This window comes from Suncus etruscus, chromosome 1, assembly GCF_024139225.1.
Source record: "Suncus etruscus isolate mSunEtr1 chromosome 1, mSunEtr1.pri.cur, whole genome shotgun sequence".
Taxonomy (NCBI): domain Eukaryota; kingdom Metazoa; phylum Chordata; class Mammalia; order Eulipotyphla; family Soricidae; genus Suncus; species Suncus etruscus.
Genome location: NC_064848.1, coordinates 189,787,154 through 189,804,189, shown reverse-complemented (window position 1 = coordinate 189,804,189; position 17,036 = coordinate 189,787,154). Strand labels below are relative to the sequence as shown.

At 50.9% G+C, this 17,036-nt stretch overlaps 1 protein-coding gene across 7 annotated transcripts in view; it reads right to left on the bottom strand.

The window, feature by feature from the left end:
- Window positions 1-4,529: 4,529 nt before the first annotated feature.
- Window positions 4,530-17,036, bottom strand: part of ATP6V0A1 (ATPase H+ transporting V0 subunit a1) — a 78,121-nt gene continuing 65,614 nt past the window's right edge. For 4 of the 7 annotated variants that reach the window (XM_049779058.1, XM_049779061.1, XM_049779060.1 and 1 more), the window contains 4 exons: window positions 16,233-16,250; window positions 10,385-10,502; window positions 9,723-9,894; window positions 4,530-4,925 (listed from right to left, as the gene is read on the bottom strand). In XM_049779058.1, the coding sequence (XP_049635015.1) occupies window positions 4,832-4,925; window positions 9,723-9,894; window positions 10,385-10,502; window positions 16,233-16,250 (402 nt within the window). In that variant the 3' untranslated portion in view covers window positions 4,530-4,831. The remainder of the gene's footprint in view (window positions 4,926-9,722; window positions 9,895-10,384; window positions 10,503-16,232; window positions 16,251-17,036) is intronic. The other 3 variants (XM_049779059.1, XM_049779062.1, XM_049779064.1) reach the window with 1 other exon arrangement.

Here is a 17,036-nt window from a genome sequence, read left to right as displayed (position 1 = left end):
AGACTTGGTTCAATCCCTGGCATCCCATAAGGTACCCTCAGGAGCAGTTTCTGAGTGCAGAGCCAGGAGTAACCCCTGAGCACTACAGGGTATGGCCTCCAAACCAAAAAACCAAAACAAACAAACAAACCAATCTACAGGTCCAAGATCTTCATTGTCCATATGTGCAAGAATTTGTGTGTGGTGGCTACGTCTATGTCTGTCTAATGTTCGTCTGTATTATACATAATGCCTGTCTGTTGTATATAGTCCATCCCCATATATAACCTTTCCTCCCCCCCACCACCACTTTACAAATCCTTTTCTATCCTTTTGCTCTCCTGCCCCTGATTTGTTATTTTTTTAACTTTATTGATTGGTTATTGGGCCACCCCCAGCGGTGGTCAGGAGTTATTCCTGGCTCTGCACTCAGAAATCACCCCTGGCAGGCTGGGGGACTATATGGGATGCTGGGAATCGAATCTGGTCCCTCTCAGGTCAGCCACATGCAAGGCAAATGCCCTACTGCTGTGCTATCTCTCTGGCCCCTGATTGTTATTTCTCCCCACTTTTTTTTTTTTTTTTTTTGGTTTTTGGGCCACACCTGACCATGCTCAGGGGTTACTCCTGGCTCTGTGCTCAGAAGTCGCTCCAGGCTGGCTCAGGGGACCATATGGGATGCCAGGAATCGACTCAGGTCCATCCTGGATCTGCATGCAAGGTAAATGCCCTACTGCTGTGCTATCTCTCTGGCCCCCTACTTAACCATTTTTGCTTTCAGATCTCCTCTTTCCCCCTCCCCCTCCCTCCCTCCTCCTCCTTCTTCTTTTTTTTTAGGTCACACCTGGTAGCGCTCAGAAGTTACTCCTGGCTCTGTGTTCAGAAATCGCTCCTGGCAGGCTCGGGGGTGCCGGGATTTGAATCAGGGTCCATCCTCTGTTGGCCATGTGCAAGGCAAATGCCTTACCTCTGTGCAATCACTCCGGCTCCTACTCTTACTTTTTAACTCCTCAGGAACCAGAATATTCATCCCACCCCAACATACTTCCAGCTGGCTCCCAAAGCAAAAGGATAACCTTCCAGCCCATCTTACCTTGGCCCAGGAAGAAGGTGTAGTTGCAGCTCCTGCTGATTTACTCTCAGCAGCTCCTTTTCTCCCACCTCCCTTCACTGTGGACTGTTGCTCACTACCACAACAGTTGTATTGGCTTTTGAGAGACCCTCAGCTCAAGGACATTTCCTGATCGTGACTGCTGCTAGCCATTTTTTCGGACCATACAAAACCACGTCACAGGCTTAAGATGTGCTCCAGATCCCCCACCCGATTATTTCAAAATCTTAAAGGGGATTTTATATATATATTTCCTTAGGTATAGTTCCTTTTTTATTTTTATTTTTTTTTTGGTTTTTGGGTCACCCCCGGCAGCACTTAGGGTTTACTCCTGGCTCTATGCTCAGAAATCGCTCCTGGCGGGCTCAGGGGACCATATGGGATGCCGGGATTCGAACTACCATCCTTCTGCGTCTAAGGCAAACGCTTTACCACTGTGCTCTCTCCGGCTCCATGATATAGTTCCTTAATAGGTGTAATTTTATTGTGTATCCTTATGTAGACGTAGTTCCCCTCACTTTTTCTGGATTTGTTTAGTAGGAAATTCTAGTAGATATTTCTCTTAGGTTCTGAGTTCATGTTAGAACCAGGTTATAGGGATTATTTAGCTTGTTACTTTTTACCCATATGCTCTAGTATTATCCTGTGGCATTGTTCCTTTTTGCATAGGCACATTAAAATGGGGAAATCTTTTTTTTTTTTTTTTTTTTCTTTTTGGGCCTCACCCAGTGACGCTCAGGATTTACTCCTGGCTATGCACACAGAAATCACTCCTGGCTTGAGGGACCATATGGGATGCTGGGGGATCAAACCGTGGTCCCTCCTAAGTTAGCGCGTGCAAGGCAAATACCTTAGTGCTTGTGCCACCACTCTGGCTCCAAAATGGGGAAATCTTGTGCATAAAAAGTTCTTTTTTTTTTTTTTTTTTGGTTTTTGGGCCACACCGTTTGATGCTCAGGGGTTACTCCTGGCTATGTGCTCAGAAATCGCTCCTGGCTTGGGGGGACCATATGGGACGCCGGGGGATCGAATCTCAGTCCGTCCTACGAGCACTTGCAAGGCAGACACTTTACCTCTAGCGCCACCTTCCCGGCCTCTAAAAAAGAAGTTCTTATCTAATAGGGGCAGGAATTCCTAATTTGAGGGTGGATGGATCACACCTGAAGGTGCTCAGGAATTACTTCTGGCTTTGAGCTCAGAAATTGCTCCTGGCAAGCTTGGGGGACCATATGGGATGCCGGGAATCGAACTGGGGTCTGTCTGGGGTTGGACATGTGCAGGCAAAGGCCTTCCTACTGTGCTATTGCTCTGGCCTGGAAGTCCTAAATTTTTTTATTGCATGGGAGCCTTTCACCCTAAACAAATATTATAGTGACTTGACCTAGGCTTCAGTAGATCGAACATTGGCTGTTCACCTCTGAACCTTGGGTCCCCTCTTTGGAATTGGCACAGTTTTCTGCACCAGCACCAGGAATCAAACTTCTACAGGAAAAGGCCCTAATGCTGCCCTGACACCAACTTGTTCCAGGGTGGGTTTCCATGCCCTGCCACCTAACGGAGAGATGAAATCAAAAGACACTTCATGACACCCTGACTTCGACAAAGTATTGGTATAAGAACTCTAATACTGAAGCCTGACTGCAACAACTGTGAATGAGGAAAACTTTTTCCGGGCCATGAAGAAAGACCTTGGGGTTTGACAACTTAGTATGTCGTGTAGTCAGTCTTATGGTCTTATGGCAGGGTGCATACAACCTTGAATGCAACCAACTGAAGTTCGATTTCCAGCGTTTGGAGCATCTGGGTCCCCCAACCCCACCCTCCAGCTCTTCATTGCCAATGGCAGCCCGGGTTGAGCAGGCAATCTGGGATTCTCGCCTTATTTCTGCCTTCACACTCCCAGGAGCCAGGTCCTTTTGCAGACACTCTCAGGGGTTGAGACCCATCATCCATTCCTGTAGCCGAGTTAGGGAGCCCTCCATGCTCTCCAGGTCAGTGATCACCTGGTTATTTTGAGTCCTGCTACCCGTGGCCTTGGGGGCCTCAGGCGACCGGAGAATGCTAAGTGCCAAGGTCAGCAGGTGGCTGAGGAGCCCACAGAGCGCTAGGCAGGGAGGCGCCCACATTCTTGTGCAGGGCTTTCCCCCTCTGGCCCGCCCTTCTGTGCAGGAATGTGCATGAGGTGGACAGCTGACTGGGAGGGGTGTGGAGGGCAGAGCCGCCCTGTTCAAGTTGTGCTCTTCACCCAGCCTCAACCCATCTTCTCTGACAGCACCCTGAACCCTAGGGTATCCACCTCATGCACCTGGCAGCGCTCAGGGTTATCCTAGCTCTGTGCTCAGAAATCGCCCCTGGCAGGGTCAGGGGACCAGATGGGATGCAGGTATTCAAACTGGGGTCCTGTGCAAACGCCTTACCACTGTGCTATCGCTCCAGCTCCCTAATTTATCTTTTCCTCCTTTTTCATCACTGTGCTTTTGCCATTTTATCTAATATTTTTGTTTGTTTTGGGTCACACCTGGGAGCACTTGGGTTACTCCTGGCTCTGTGCTCAGAAATCACTCCTGGCAGGCACAGGGGACCATATGAAATGCCAGGATTTGAACCACCTTTTGTCCTGTCCTGGATCTGGTTTCCATTGGCAATGAAGATTTGGAGGGTAGGGATGGGAGTAGGGGCAGATGCTCCAGGTGTTGAGCCTGGAGTGCCATGGCACAGGAGCCTCTAGTCCAGTTGAACACACTTTATTCAGCACAGAGAGTGTGGGAGGTTCCCAGGGAGGTCTCTGCTTCGAACCTGGCGTAAACAGAGCACAGAGCATCACAGCAACCACAGGGCAGGTGGGGAGGGCTGGTCAAGATGGGGGCACACAGTGGACAGGGCCAGCCTAGCCTGGGGTGGGGAGTCAGCAGGTAGCTCCCTGCAAACAGCCAGGGCAGAGGGGCAGGGCTGGCCCACTGAGGGTCCCACCACTAAAAGCAGCAGGTAGGGTCCATCTAGCAAAGCAGCAGAACTGCTGCGCCAACACATGATTGAGAGATCCAAAGGCCCTCAGCCTTGGGGGTGAGGGGTAATAAGTAGTCCTTGGGAGTGTCCACTGGGCAGGGCCGTGCAGCCCCCACCATCACAGGAACAGCAGGCCCATCAGTCACTTCCATCAGCCCCCTCCCGATTCTCAGTCCTGCACTCATGATCATGATGGGGGTGGGGGAAGGTCTCGGGGTCCACACCTGAGAGGGCAGCCAAAACTCGGCATAGCACTCCCATCTGGATAGCAAGAGGTTCTGGGTGCAAGGGAGGAGAGGAAGAAAGTGAGGTTTTTGGGGGACCTGTTGTGACAAGGAGCAGATGGCCTACTAAGGTCTTGATTAACAGAGGGCATGGGCCAAGGGCAAAGACCATCATCCCTGATCCCACATGCCGGCCCCCAAAACCAGTAACCAGAAGGGCAAAGGCCTGGGCACAGTCTTTTCGAGGGTGTGAAGGGGCTCCAGCAGCTTCACCCAGAGGGGCAGGGAGGGCGAGGCTGGTGCCTATAGGGCGTAGGGAAAAGATGGGGACAATCCAAGCCCCACTGCCCTCTAGAGTCACGGCACTACACACAATGCGGAGGACAGGGAGGACCAGAGCTAGCTAACAACGACTCACAGCGGCGCGAAAGGGGTGTCGGGGTGACAGGGTGGTCCTGACACCCAGGAGTCACAACCCACAGTGATCACTGTGGACGGGGAGGTGGCCGGCTCACTCGTCGAACTTCCCTTCTAGAATGTGCTCGAAGGAGAAAGGCAAGAACTTAAAACCGGTCCCGCTGTAGAATTTATTCTGGAACTCGACCCTGGGGAGAGGGAAGAAGAAAGTTGGTTGGCGGCTCATGGTGGAGTCAGAAAGTTGCACCCCACCCCTGCAGCCTCCATTCCCATGGTCCTGACCAGGCCTAGGAAAGCAGCTGTGGTTATGGCCCATCCGCCATGGAGCCCAGGGTCAACCTTTGGCAGGCAGGACACAGAGGCGAGTTTACTGCATGAATTCCCCCCAAACCCTCTGCTGGCAAGGTTGCTGTCCAGCTCCAGAGAGCCGAACACTCAAGCCAGGACCCGAGAAGTGCCGGTTTCCTGTGTTTTCCTGTCAGGAGGATTGCAAGTGAATACTGGGTCTTTCAATTCAGGGGGAGGAAATTCCCAGGAAAGGAGGCAGTAGGGAGGGGAAGTCTCCTCAGAGCCATGGCAAAATATTCTCCAACTACAAAAACATCTGAGAGAGAATTCTCCTCTTGGGGACTGAGAGGAACACGAGCGACTCAACTCCCTTCCCAGGGCTCAACACTCTTTGTGGCCACTCTGGGGGCCTGGGAGGAGCAGGAAGACTTGGTTCCTGCCAGCACGGCCAGGCAGCTTGGCGCTGTTCCCCCTGCAGACGCCCCTGGATGACTGCCTGGCCGCCAAATGACCACCAAATATGGGCAGAAAAATGCATGATTCAGAGGAGAAAAAAAAGCCAAGGAGCACTGCCCTGAGGAATAGTTTCCACTGGCTGATGGGGGCCACCAGCACCCTGCAAATCACGCCAGCTCCAGGCCTCAGCCCCTCAATTCTGCTGCTGGCCCTGCTCAAAGCCAGGGAGGGAGGACGAGGCTGAGGATTGAGGAGTGGGAAGGAGGCCTGGGCCCTGGGAGACAATCAAATGGGCAGGAAGAAGACAAAGTAACAGAGTAGCCAGCTCTGTCCCTGGGAAAAGAAGTGAAACAAGATTTAGGATGTGGGAGTCAGAATGGACCATCTTCCTCTCCACAATCCCAGGGCCACCGGGCAGGGATGCCAAGGCCTCCAAATCAGGTGGGTTCCCAGCAATGCCTGAATCAAGTTCTCCCAGAGAAATGGGGTCCTGGAGGGAAATTTCTGGCCTTCAGGTATGGGATTCCTGGTGAGAGCAGCCCTAGGCCAACTTGGGATTCACCCACACACCCCAAAGAAGTCTTCTGCAGGTTCTCACTGGAGAGGCCTCCTCAGGGAGAGCCAGCTGGAAAGGGAGAATTTCTGTGTGCCTGTGGTGAGAGTTATTTCCCAACAACTGCAAGTATTGGGATGGACAGGCAGATGGGCAGACATGCTCCCTTTCAGTCAATATAGAGCCAGCTGGCGGGCAAGTCCCCCTGGAGTTTCCACAGCTGTGACCACATGAACGATTCTAACCCCTAACAGGGCAAGTCAAGTTTCCTTGTGCCCATGGGTCATCCCCAAGCATCCCTCCATATATCACACCTCTGGGGGCCTGGCAGGAGGAAGGGGGGAGCACTAGGTTCTGCTGAGTTCCTGACTCCTGCAGATGGGGTGGAGGGACACTGCCAAGGTCAGGCTCAACCCTCTCCCTGCCAGAGAAAGCACCAAAAGAAGCCTGTTGGCCACCCACCCCAAGGTCTGTCTGTCTGTTTCTTTGACTAATGGGAAGGGGGTACAGCCTCCCCCTTCCCTTGTGTGGGTGTCGACTTCAGTAAGATGGTTCCAGGCCAGGCTGTGTCTGACCCTCTCGGTAACTCTATGCCTGTCTGACTACCCCTGAGCAGATCAGTTATGAGCTGTACTTTGGATTTTCTGCACTGGGGGCAGCCACTACCCAAAGCTTCATGGTGTCCCCTCAGCTACCAGCCTAGCTGTCAGTGAGCTCACACACGTCTGCTCACACATGGACTCTGCCCTCTAAACGTGGATGCTGGGCAACAGGCCCTGCATGAGCACTGGTTTTGTGTCCAGAGTTATAACGGTGAGCCAGCTCCCTGTCCTTGCCTTTTCTGAAAAGAAGATTTCCAATTATGGGAGGCCAGACAGCCAAGAGGGTAGAATCCAGAAGGAGCAAGAATGAGTGGGTTAGCTTGCCAATCCGCTCACAGCTATTTGCTATCCACATTATTGTGCTTCTATATGAAGTTGATGTAAAACTAGGAGGTGGGGAAATTGCCCTTTTTTTTTAAGGGGGTGGTACATAGTTCTCAGGGGATACTCCTGGCTCAAGCTCAGGGCTTGCTTCTGGCAGTGCATGGGGGACCATGCAGTACTAGGTATGGAACTTGGGCTGCCACAAACAAAGCATGCATGCTGGCCTTTTGGGATAATGTTGCCTCATCACTATATATATATATATATATATATATATATATATATATTTTTTTGACCACACCAGGTGGGGCTCAGGGGTTATTCCTGGCTCTGTGCTCAGAAATCACTCCTAGCAGGCTTGGGGACCATATGGGATACCAGGAATCAAACCCGGGTCTGTCCCAGGTTGGCCGCTTGCAAGGCAAACACCCTGCTGCTGTGCTATCTATCCAGCCCTTCATCCCTATTTATTGACAAATCAGATGTTTTCCTTCTTGCTTCCTCAGAACTTGTATGATAGGATAGTGTTCACTTAGAATCAAGAAACCCAAGTTGAAAACTGGGGTTGGTAGTGACAGCATAGAGTCAATCTGGTTGGGTGCCAGAAAAAAAGAATTGCAAAGCCCACCCAGCCACTAACAGCAGGCGCAGCTGGCAGCTCTGGGTCCCTACATTCAGCTCCCTACACAGCTCCCCTTAAGACCAGGATTCCCTGCAGCATTCCTGCAAGTGGCCAGGAGGGGGCGCGCGAGCACCAGCTTTCCCCTCCTCCTTCTTGGGCGCAGAGATGTGATTCTGAAAGCTGCATGGAGGCAGCTTTACTCCCTTTCACCCAATATGTCACTACCTTAAACTCCACAAAACCCCAGAAGTATGTGTCTAACGGGCCTGTTCCTACAAACTACATCTGAGGGGCCCTGAGATGCTGTGTGTTCCCTGGGCCTCCTCATCCCGGAGTGGACACAGGTAGTGTCCACAGCAATCCAGTGTCTCACCATGGCAACCTTGACCCTGCACTTGAAGACAGACTTATCAGGTGCCAGTACAATATGACTGACACGGTTTCCCATTGAACCACAGCACTTTTGTCAGGTGGAAATTATTCTCCTCTCATTGAGAGAGTGGGGTTCAGGGAGACCAGCACTCTCCTCAGAGTCATTCAGTCAGAACTGGAGTTCAGGCCTAACCTAGTCTACACCTGAGGTTGGCTCTCAGCCTCTGTCCCTCACGCCTATTTGGGAGACTAGGGAAGATGCAATCACTTGAAGGCCAGAGGTGAGCTGAGGAAGGACTTGTCAGGCCACAAAAAATCCTGTCTCTGCTCCCTTTGGAGCTCAAGCCCAAGCCCTGGGGTATTGGGCTGTGCCTGGCTCCTTGCTCGAACATTCTGGGCTTAGGTCCCCGACATTCTGGGTTTGGGTTTGTAACCCACCCTGTCCAGGGGAGGAGGTAACGGCTTCCCTACTTGGCCTGGAATCAAGATGGGGTGGTAACTGTTCCCTTAACCTGGAGTTCAGGGAGACAGAGAGGTAAATAGGAAGGGAAGGAAGCCAAGAGGGTAAGAACAAATGAGTCACCGCAGGCCGGTTACTCAGACATTCCCTCACACTGAGTGGCTGAGGAAATGTGCTGGGGAGAGAGGACGCTGATAAGCTGAGAAGGGGGTTGGTCGCCAAGAGGCTGAGCCCCCGCAGCACACCCAGCTCCCTGGCTCTGGCTGCACAGTAAACAACAGCTGGGCAGGCAGGCGGGAGAGGCGGGGAGAACGGTGGCACCATGCACAGGCTGCTCTGGGCAGGTGCTTTCAAGGGAAGGCGGCTGCACCCAGCTTCTGCACTTCTAATGTCAGGGCACCACAGCAGCTCTCGGGGAGGAAGGACACAGAGGAGGAGACTGGGAAGGTCTCTCAGATTCAGGTTAAGATATCTGGAGAGCAGAGAGGAAGACATTTGATTGTGAACCCCACTGACTTCCTTCCCCACAGGGAACTGTGTGTGCACAGAGAGGGCAGGTATGCCATGGATAGAAGCCACAGCCACTGAAGCTTGAGGCCCACAAAGTGGAGACAGGGATCATTAAACATCTAGGAGGAAAGAGATTCACAGAAGTAAAGGAGCTAAACAAAGGACAGGATGCTCATTTGGGATATATTTAAAAATGATTCACAGAGCCAGAGGGATAGGACAGTGGGTAGGGTGTTTGTCTTGCACGCAGCCAACCTACAGTAGATCCCCAGCATCCTATATGGTCTCCTGAGCCCACCCACCATAGACTTTCTAGACTTACAATATAATCCAGAGATGTTTTCATGGCTCAGAAGGCAGGAAAAAGTTATCTGCCAGAGTAGAAACCAGACAAATAGAGGGACGTCGAGTCAGTTGACAGGGCTACAGCCTGTAGAAGGCCTGGGCTCCATCCCACCACTATGCCTGGTGAGACAGCCTTTGAGCATCACTGGATCTGGCCCCCACACCCATGAACAAACAAGGACAAAAATAAAACTCTCATTGTGGTCCTCTAGGCCACCACAAATAGCCCTGAAGAATGAGGAGAGGGAAGCTGAGAGCAGTGACAAGAGAAAAGTCTCCTGGAGACCCAAATGCAGCTGTGCCTACTAGAACCTTCCTGACCCTCCCCCCTAAAAAGTTCCAAGTGTGACAGGTAACAGAAAAACAGACTGAGTGAAGAGGCAAGAGTTGGTACAGGTTAAAACTACCCTCACTTAGCTGAGGCCACTCCCCACCCTAGCCCATACCCCTCACCAGTGGAGCCGCAGTGCATGCAGGAAGGCAGAGAGGCCCTCCATGATCAGGAGGATGGCCACGGTCAGAGTGGCAAAGGCAGTGAAGATGAAGAACAGAGCCAGGCTGCCTGCCAAGCTCTTCATACTCAGGCCGATGTGGATCACCATGGTCCAAAGCACCTCGGACAGTTCTGAGGAGAGGGAGAGACACAGAGAGAAGTTATTTGGCCCCAGTACTGTGGCCCCATCATCTGTGGTGGTTCCTGCACCCCATGTGTCTGCTGGCAGACTGAGCAGGCCCATCTGCTGAGCCAACCTCAGCCAACCAAATGATTATGGTTCAAAGTTCTCAGGGATCTGAACACAGTGACAATTTCTAATCGATTTAAGCCTTCCCCAATCCCCTATTTTGAGGGTGCCCGAGAATGAAGAAATCGTCGCGGCTGCTCAGCAGGAAACAATACTCGGGGCCAGCGAGGTGGCGCTAGAGGTAAGCTGTCTGCCTTGCAAGCGCTAGCCAAGGAAAGACCACGGTTAGATCCCCCGGCGTCCCATATGGTCCCCCCAAGCCAGGGGCAATTTCTGAGTGCTTAGCCAGGAGTAACCCCTGAGCATTCAAACGAGTGTGGACCAAAAACAAACAAACAAAAACAAAACAACAAAAAAAGAAACAATACTCACGGGCATGAGCCAGGCTCAGGGCCCAGAGGCGCAGGTAGGAGGCGGTGTTGGAGATGCAGCCCAGGCAGTACTCAATGGTGTGGATAGCCTGGTGGACCATGGTGTCTCCAAAATCAAACTGTCATGGAGGAAACCAGAGAGAAGAGCTGAGGAGGAGATGAGGTGCAGGAGGAGCAGAATTGGGGCTGCACAATCTTCCCCTGAGCACAGCGGGTGGACTCAACAATGCTAAATTCCTGCTTGGTTTAGCCTTCAATGGGGTATCCCTGCTCACCTTCACCCACTGTACCCTAGCTTTAGTACATGCTTCTGACTGATTTGCTTTCCCCAGGGGGTGCCCTGCACCTTGAAGCTAGGAAGGTCTCCGCACAGGCAGCTGGCCAGACACTGCCTGGGAATACCTACCTCCAAAGTCGCCTCCCTTACGTCATTCTGATCAGAGTTGTGGAAGCTGTCCAGTTGGGTGGGGTTGGAGGGGAACCCAGGGCCTTGTATGCTGGAAGGCCTCTGTTCACCACTTAAACTACAGCCCCCTCTTGACTTATTTTATTTAAAAAATTTTTTAATTTTAGGTACGGTGATTTTTTGATACTATTGATGATAGGTTTTCATGCATATACTATTCTAGGGTCCCCGTTACTTTTTACAACCTGTTAGATGCAAGAGAACTTCCTTTTCCCCCAGGACTTGTGAGAGCATGCAGAAAAATTTTGGGCAAAAGTATTACAGATTTCTACTTGGAGAATTGATTAGAGCTAGACAGACTAGCTATTGTCTCCTGTTCATTCTCATTGTCCTGGAGCTGCCTTTCTCCGACTTCTCCTTTTCTCACTGAGGATCAGTTCTAGCACAGGAGCAAGCTTCCCCTCACCCACTGCTTCAGGATGAGAGGCTGCACCCTGAAGAACCAGGACTTCTGGGACCTCCTCGGCCTGCCCTGTCCTTGGCTCAGTCTATTCTTTAGGTCCACAGGCTCTTTTGCAAGGATCCCAGATATGCCCTGGGAATCATCCAAAGGCAGGAGCAGCAAAGGGACTGGCTGGTGAGGCTAGACAGCTCAGGGGCAGTAGGGAGGACTCACTCTGACACATCACCTTTGGGGGAAGGGGGCACTTCATTTTCTCTCACCTTTGACTATTTAACCCAGATAACTTCTGGGCTTCTTTCCCAGAAAAAGCTTCTAAGTTGTCCTGAACTCTAGGGCAAGCCAGTTATTCTGATCCTTGCAGTGTTAATCCCTGCTGAGCTGTTTCCTCTCTCTGTGGCCAGAACCCTAAAGCCCTTGCAGAGGAAGGAACAAGGCAGGCTCCAAGGAGCATGGGCCTTCACTCCCAGAGTTCTTCAAAGGCAGAGATAATGGGCTGCCCTTACACACAACCCCTTTCTGCATTCTCAGGTTTGTTTACTTCCAGCTGTGCTCAGGGCTCACTCAAGGATCCTGGGGAGACCATTAGGGGTCCAGAAATCAAATCTCAGTTGGCTGGCTGCCTGCAAGGTAAGCAAGCACCTTATATGCTATACTCTCTCTCCAGCCCCCTTTCTGCATTCTTATTCCAACTAGGGTTCTTCCCATTAAGAACAAATTGAAAAAGATGGGAAGGAGCCTTCTTTACTGGACATTATCCTTCTGGTCTCCTTTCTCAACTTTGCTTCAATCAAGCTTTCTCCTCAGGAAGATAGAGGAAGACAATGGTGGGAAGCCCAGGCCAGGACTTGGAAGTCTGTCCCTCAGACCTACCCTACCTACTCAGTCATTCAGGACTGATTGTGGCTCACCGCAGACTCCTTGTCTCCCCTCCATTGCCTTCCTCAGCACCCCTCTGCTCCTCACCTGCCAGCCCTTCCTCTCTCTGAGCCTCACATCAGCCCTCCTTGCACTATCCTGACAGCCCTGCATAAGATTAACACACAATCTTATGGGGCCTATGTCTATCACTGTGGCCTCTCCCTCTTGGGACAGTCATCTCCCCCCCTTTTTTTTTCTTTTGGTTTTTGGGTCACACCTGGCAGCGCTCAGGGGTTACTCCTGGCTCTACACTCAGAAACCGCTCCTGGCAGGCTGGGGGGACCATATGGGATGCCGGGATTCGAACCACCGTCCTTCTGCATGCAAGGCAAACACCCTACCTCCATGCTATTTCTCCGACCCCCCGACCCCCGTTGGTTTTTTTCAACCTTTCTAGATGTTCCTTTTGGTCTCCATCAAAGCACCTTTCTGACGCCTTGAAAGTTCTTCCTCAGCATCACCCATCAGAGGCTGGGAATGAGTGTGGAAGTCCCAGTAGACACTTCCACTTCTAAGGTGTCCATCACTAACTGGCTGTACTGTGCCTTCCACTGGTGCACCAGAGAGGCCCCTCTGTGTCAGCAAATGAGACGAGTTCACTGTGCTCCTCAGATCCAGCTGAGACCTACTGCTACCCCATGTGCTGCCCCTTCCTCAGGAGCATGACTAGGCCCTGGAGTCAGTGTGAATATTCACTCATTCTCACCAGGGGACCAACATCCTTTATTTCCTCCCTCTCCGATTAGCAACTTCCTTTCCAACACCCCCTACAAATGCCTCCAGGCCTCCCATGACCCTCCTGCGTCTTTATCTATCTCCAAATGCAGCTCATTCCCTATTCAATGTGTTCTATAATACTCACTTGGGTGGTTCAGCACGAGCTGTGCCATTTTGAGCTTCACTGGCTGTCTCCCAGGTGTCCAACCCTTCTACGCGGGCGGTTTCACCAACCTTGAGCTTCATACTCCTCCTGACTGCTGAGTCCAGGGGAATACTCAGCTCTACTATAGGTCTCTGTGCCTTTAAAGTAAATACCTACCTACAGACCAGCCCCCACCCCTCATCCCAAGACAGTTGTTGGGGAGGGGGATGGCTAAGCCTAGTCTTAGGGAAGCCATTCCTGGTCCCTACTTTCCCACTTCATCCCAACCCATCCCAGGTCTACTGGGCTTCCAGTGCATTTTGGGTTCGCTTTGACCCAGAATCTATCTCCCAGACAATTTTTTTGTTGTTGTTGTTGAGGAAAGGGGTTTGTGACCACACCTGGCCATGTTCAAGACTTACTCCTGGCTCTGTTCTCAGGGATCACTCCTGGTGGGGCATAGGAGACAATATGGGATGCCAGGAATTGGAAGTGTAGTTGGCCATATACAAGACAAACAAATTGGCCATAACAATCATGCCTTATCTCTATATGTAATTTTGGCTTTGACAGACCTCTTTTTGAGAAATGTGGGATTCTTGAATGGTGCTCAGGGGGGTCCAGGAATCCGACTGGAGATTCTCTGCCAATCAGGCTATTAGTTCAGAACAAAGGCCTGAAGATTTGATTCTGCTCAGAGACCCAGGGGACCATGAGATGCTGGGAATGGGCATGTGCATCACACTACTCTTGCACTACTTTCAACCCCTCCAAGAGCCTACTTTTCTGTGCGTGGTGCCAGAGATCAAACCTAGGCCCTCACAGTGCAGTGCTTGCCCACTGAGTTGCACTTTTATTCCCCAGCCTCAAGTCATCTCAACACAGTTGGAGTGAGTAAAGGCTCTGTTTCTGTAGCACTGAGCATAGAGCTTGGCTCAAGAAGACAAATGAATGGTGGGAAGTACAAATGCAGCTAGTGAGAGGAGTTCAGTGGGGGTGCTCCTGAGTTTGGCCAACTGGCTTTCTGGGTGACTTTTTGGCATGTCCTGCTTTGCTTTGCCCTTGCACTGAACACTGCTCCCCATTATAGGCAGCAGGTTTTCAGTTAATCTGAATGGGAAAGTTCGAGAAGCAGGGTTTTGTTTTAATTTTTTTTTTTTGGGTCACACCCAGCAGCACTCAGGAGTTACTCCTGGCTCTGTGCTCAGAAATTGCTCCTGACAGGCACATGGGAGTATATGGGATGCTAGGATTTGAACCACTGTTGATCCTGGGTCCGCTTGCAAGGCAAATGCCCTACTGCTGTGCTATCTCTTTGGGTCCCCCTCTTTTTTTCCCTTCCCCCTGACTCTCCGGCTTCTTTAAAAATTTTTTGTTTGTTTTTGTTTTTGGGCCACACCCGGCGGTGCTCAGGGGTTACTCCTGGCTATCTGCACAGAAACAGCTCCTGGCAGGCACAGGGGGACCATATGGGATGCCGGGATTCGAAACAACCACCTTAGGTCCTGGATCGGCTACTTGCAAGGCAAACGCCGCTGTGCTATCTCTCCGGCCCCTCTTTTTAAAATTTTTTTAAACATTTATTTATTTAGGTTTTTGAGCCACATGGCCACATCTGGTGGCACTCGGGGGTTACTCCTGGCTCTGCGCTCAGAAATTGCTCCTGGTAGGTTCAGGGGACCATGTGGGATGCTGGGAATTGAACCTGGCTCTGTCCCAGGTCGGCCACATGCAAGGAAAATGCCCTACTGCTGTGGATGCTATTGCTTCGGCCCTGCAGGTTGGACTTTTAAAAGGATTCTGTTTCATTTGTAATGTTTTCTTAAGGTTTTTAGTGAAGAACCAAATTGTGCATACACAGAATACTTTGACTACTTAAGGAAGCTATAGGAAGCTGAATCCCGGGGAAGGGAGGAGTCTGGCTGTGATTGGGGTTGTTGATTTATAGTTCCCTGAGACTAGGCTACCAATAAGGTCTCTGACAATTATGAGAGCCACAGGCATTCAGCTGAAAAAACCTTCAGGAAGAGCCGTGCCGAGGCACAGGCTGCCCAGGTATAGAAAGTTCTGGGACACATGTACTCCTGGGAGCCCCCCAGTTCGAGGAAGGCTGAATGTTGTCTGGTTTTATTTTTTGTTTTAGAGTGCTATACCTGGCGATGCTCAGGGGTTACTTCTGGTTTTGAGCTTAGGGATCACTTCTAGTAGTGTTTGGGGGTTACCATAGGATTGCCAGGGATTAAGCCCGGTTGGCCACATGCAAGGGTGCTCTCTTTCTTACTCTCTCTTTCTGGTCCCCATCAGTGCTATCTGTTTAACACAGAACAGCAGAGCCTATCCTATTTCATTCCACTGCACCACTGGAGAGCCAGGAGAATTGGGAAAGGAAGGGTTCTAGGGTCTAGGCATTTCACAGGAGAATTTTGGGAAGGTGCAAACAGTGCAGCGAGGCCCTTATGAAAAAAAAATTTTTTTTCCCAATTCATCATTTATGTATTGCTCAGTGAATGACTGCTGAGCTAGAAGACATCCTACTCCAGATATGACCCGGACGCTTAGTCACCATGTGCTCCATTCTGTGAATCTCTGTGTGTGTCTGGCATTATGTTATCTTCTTTCACATAACTAGGCTGCTATGGCTGGGGCACATTTCAGGAAAAGCTTCCTTCCAAAAGCTGTCTACCTCCCCCTGGGGCATGTGAACATAGCAGAGATGCCAAGCCAGGTCCAGCGAGCCTCACTGGGGGCATGATGTGGGCAGCAGAAGAGACTGCTGCGTATCAGACAGGGAGGAAGGGTGCATTTTCACCAGAAACACTCAGAGGAGCAGGCAGAACAGTGATTCTGGGTGGCAGAACAACGACAACATCACAGGAGACAGGAAGGCAGAGCCAGTGGGATGTAGCTCCCAAGGGGAGTCACTCCAAGAATGCCACAGCAGACATTGCTTGTAGCTCCCTGAAAGCCATTCTCAGAGGTATTGGATGAGACAAAGACACAGGGGACGGGCATGAGATGCACTTTGTGGAGATGAGCATTCTCAGAACATAGGCCCGTGAGTGTGTTAGAAAAGACCAGTGAGATGCAGGATACACGGTGTCATGGGTGGCCCCAGGATGTAGCAGGGTCAGCAGAGTGATCACAAGGATGGAAAGGAAAGCCACAGAGAGACATGAAGGCAAAGCCAGCGTGGGTCTTACCACTTCGTCCTCGGGAGGCTTGAAAACACAAATTTACACTTAGTGGGAAAAGCCACACCACACACAAGGTCACGAGTCATGTGCAAGAGGCTATGGGCTATTTCCTGGTGGATCCACCACAGGGGAGGGGGCCTCCTCAGCCCCCACAGAAAGCAACAGCAGCAGCAATTAGAACATTCAAATACATATTTCTAAAAGTCATCCCAAGCCTTGAGATTTATTTATTAAAACGTTATACACAGAGTCAAAGTGGTCATACTGAAAAATCCAGTCACTTGGATCCTCAACTCCTATTAGCTTTAAAAAAAAAGTTTCTGGAGAAGAGGCAATTTCCAACTTGAGACTTCATGCTATGAGTAATAAGGCAAGAAAGAGTGGACTTGCAGAGCTGTGGCTTGGAGGTTATAATTACAAAAAAATCTAAAACTTAGCCTTACTACTATTTACTCTCCCTAGAAAAAGTGGGCAATGGCCATTGGAAAAGCCACAAATAAAATGTCTGCAACAAGAGCACATGGTTGGGAAAAGACTTTAAACAAGGGGTCCTGGTACCAACTCAAGGTGCTCTTGGAAGGGGCAAAGGATGAAGATGCTCCCTCAGGGAAGAAGAGCTGAGCATGGGGGGAGGCAGGCTCCATTTTTGTTCTGTGAGAGGGACAAGTTCCTGAGACATGCATGCAGAGTACTGCAGGCCACAGAGAATTCAAGAAGTTGGACAACAGAACAAACCGATGCAGGTTGGAGCTGTTTTGAGGGGCCCACTAGAAAAAACTGTGATGCCCTAAGAGGTCTGGAAGGCAGGGG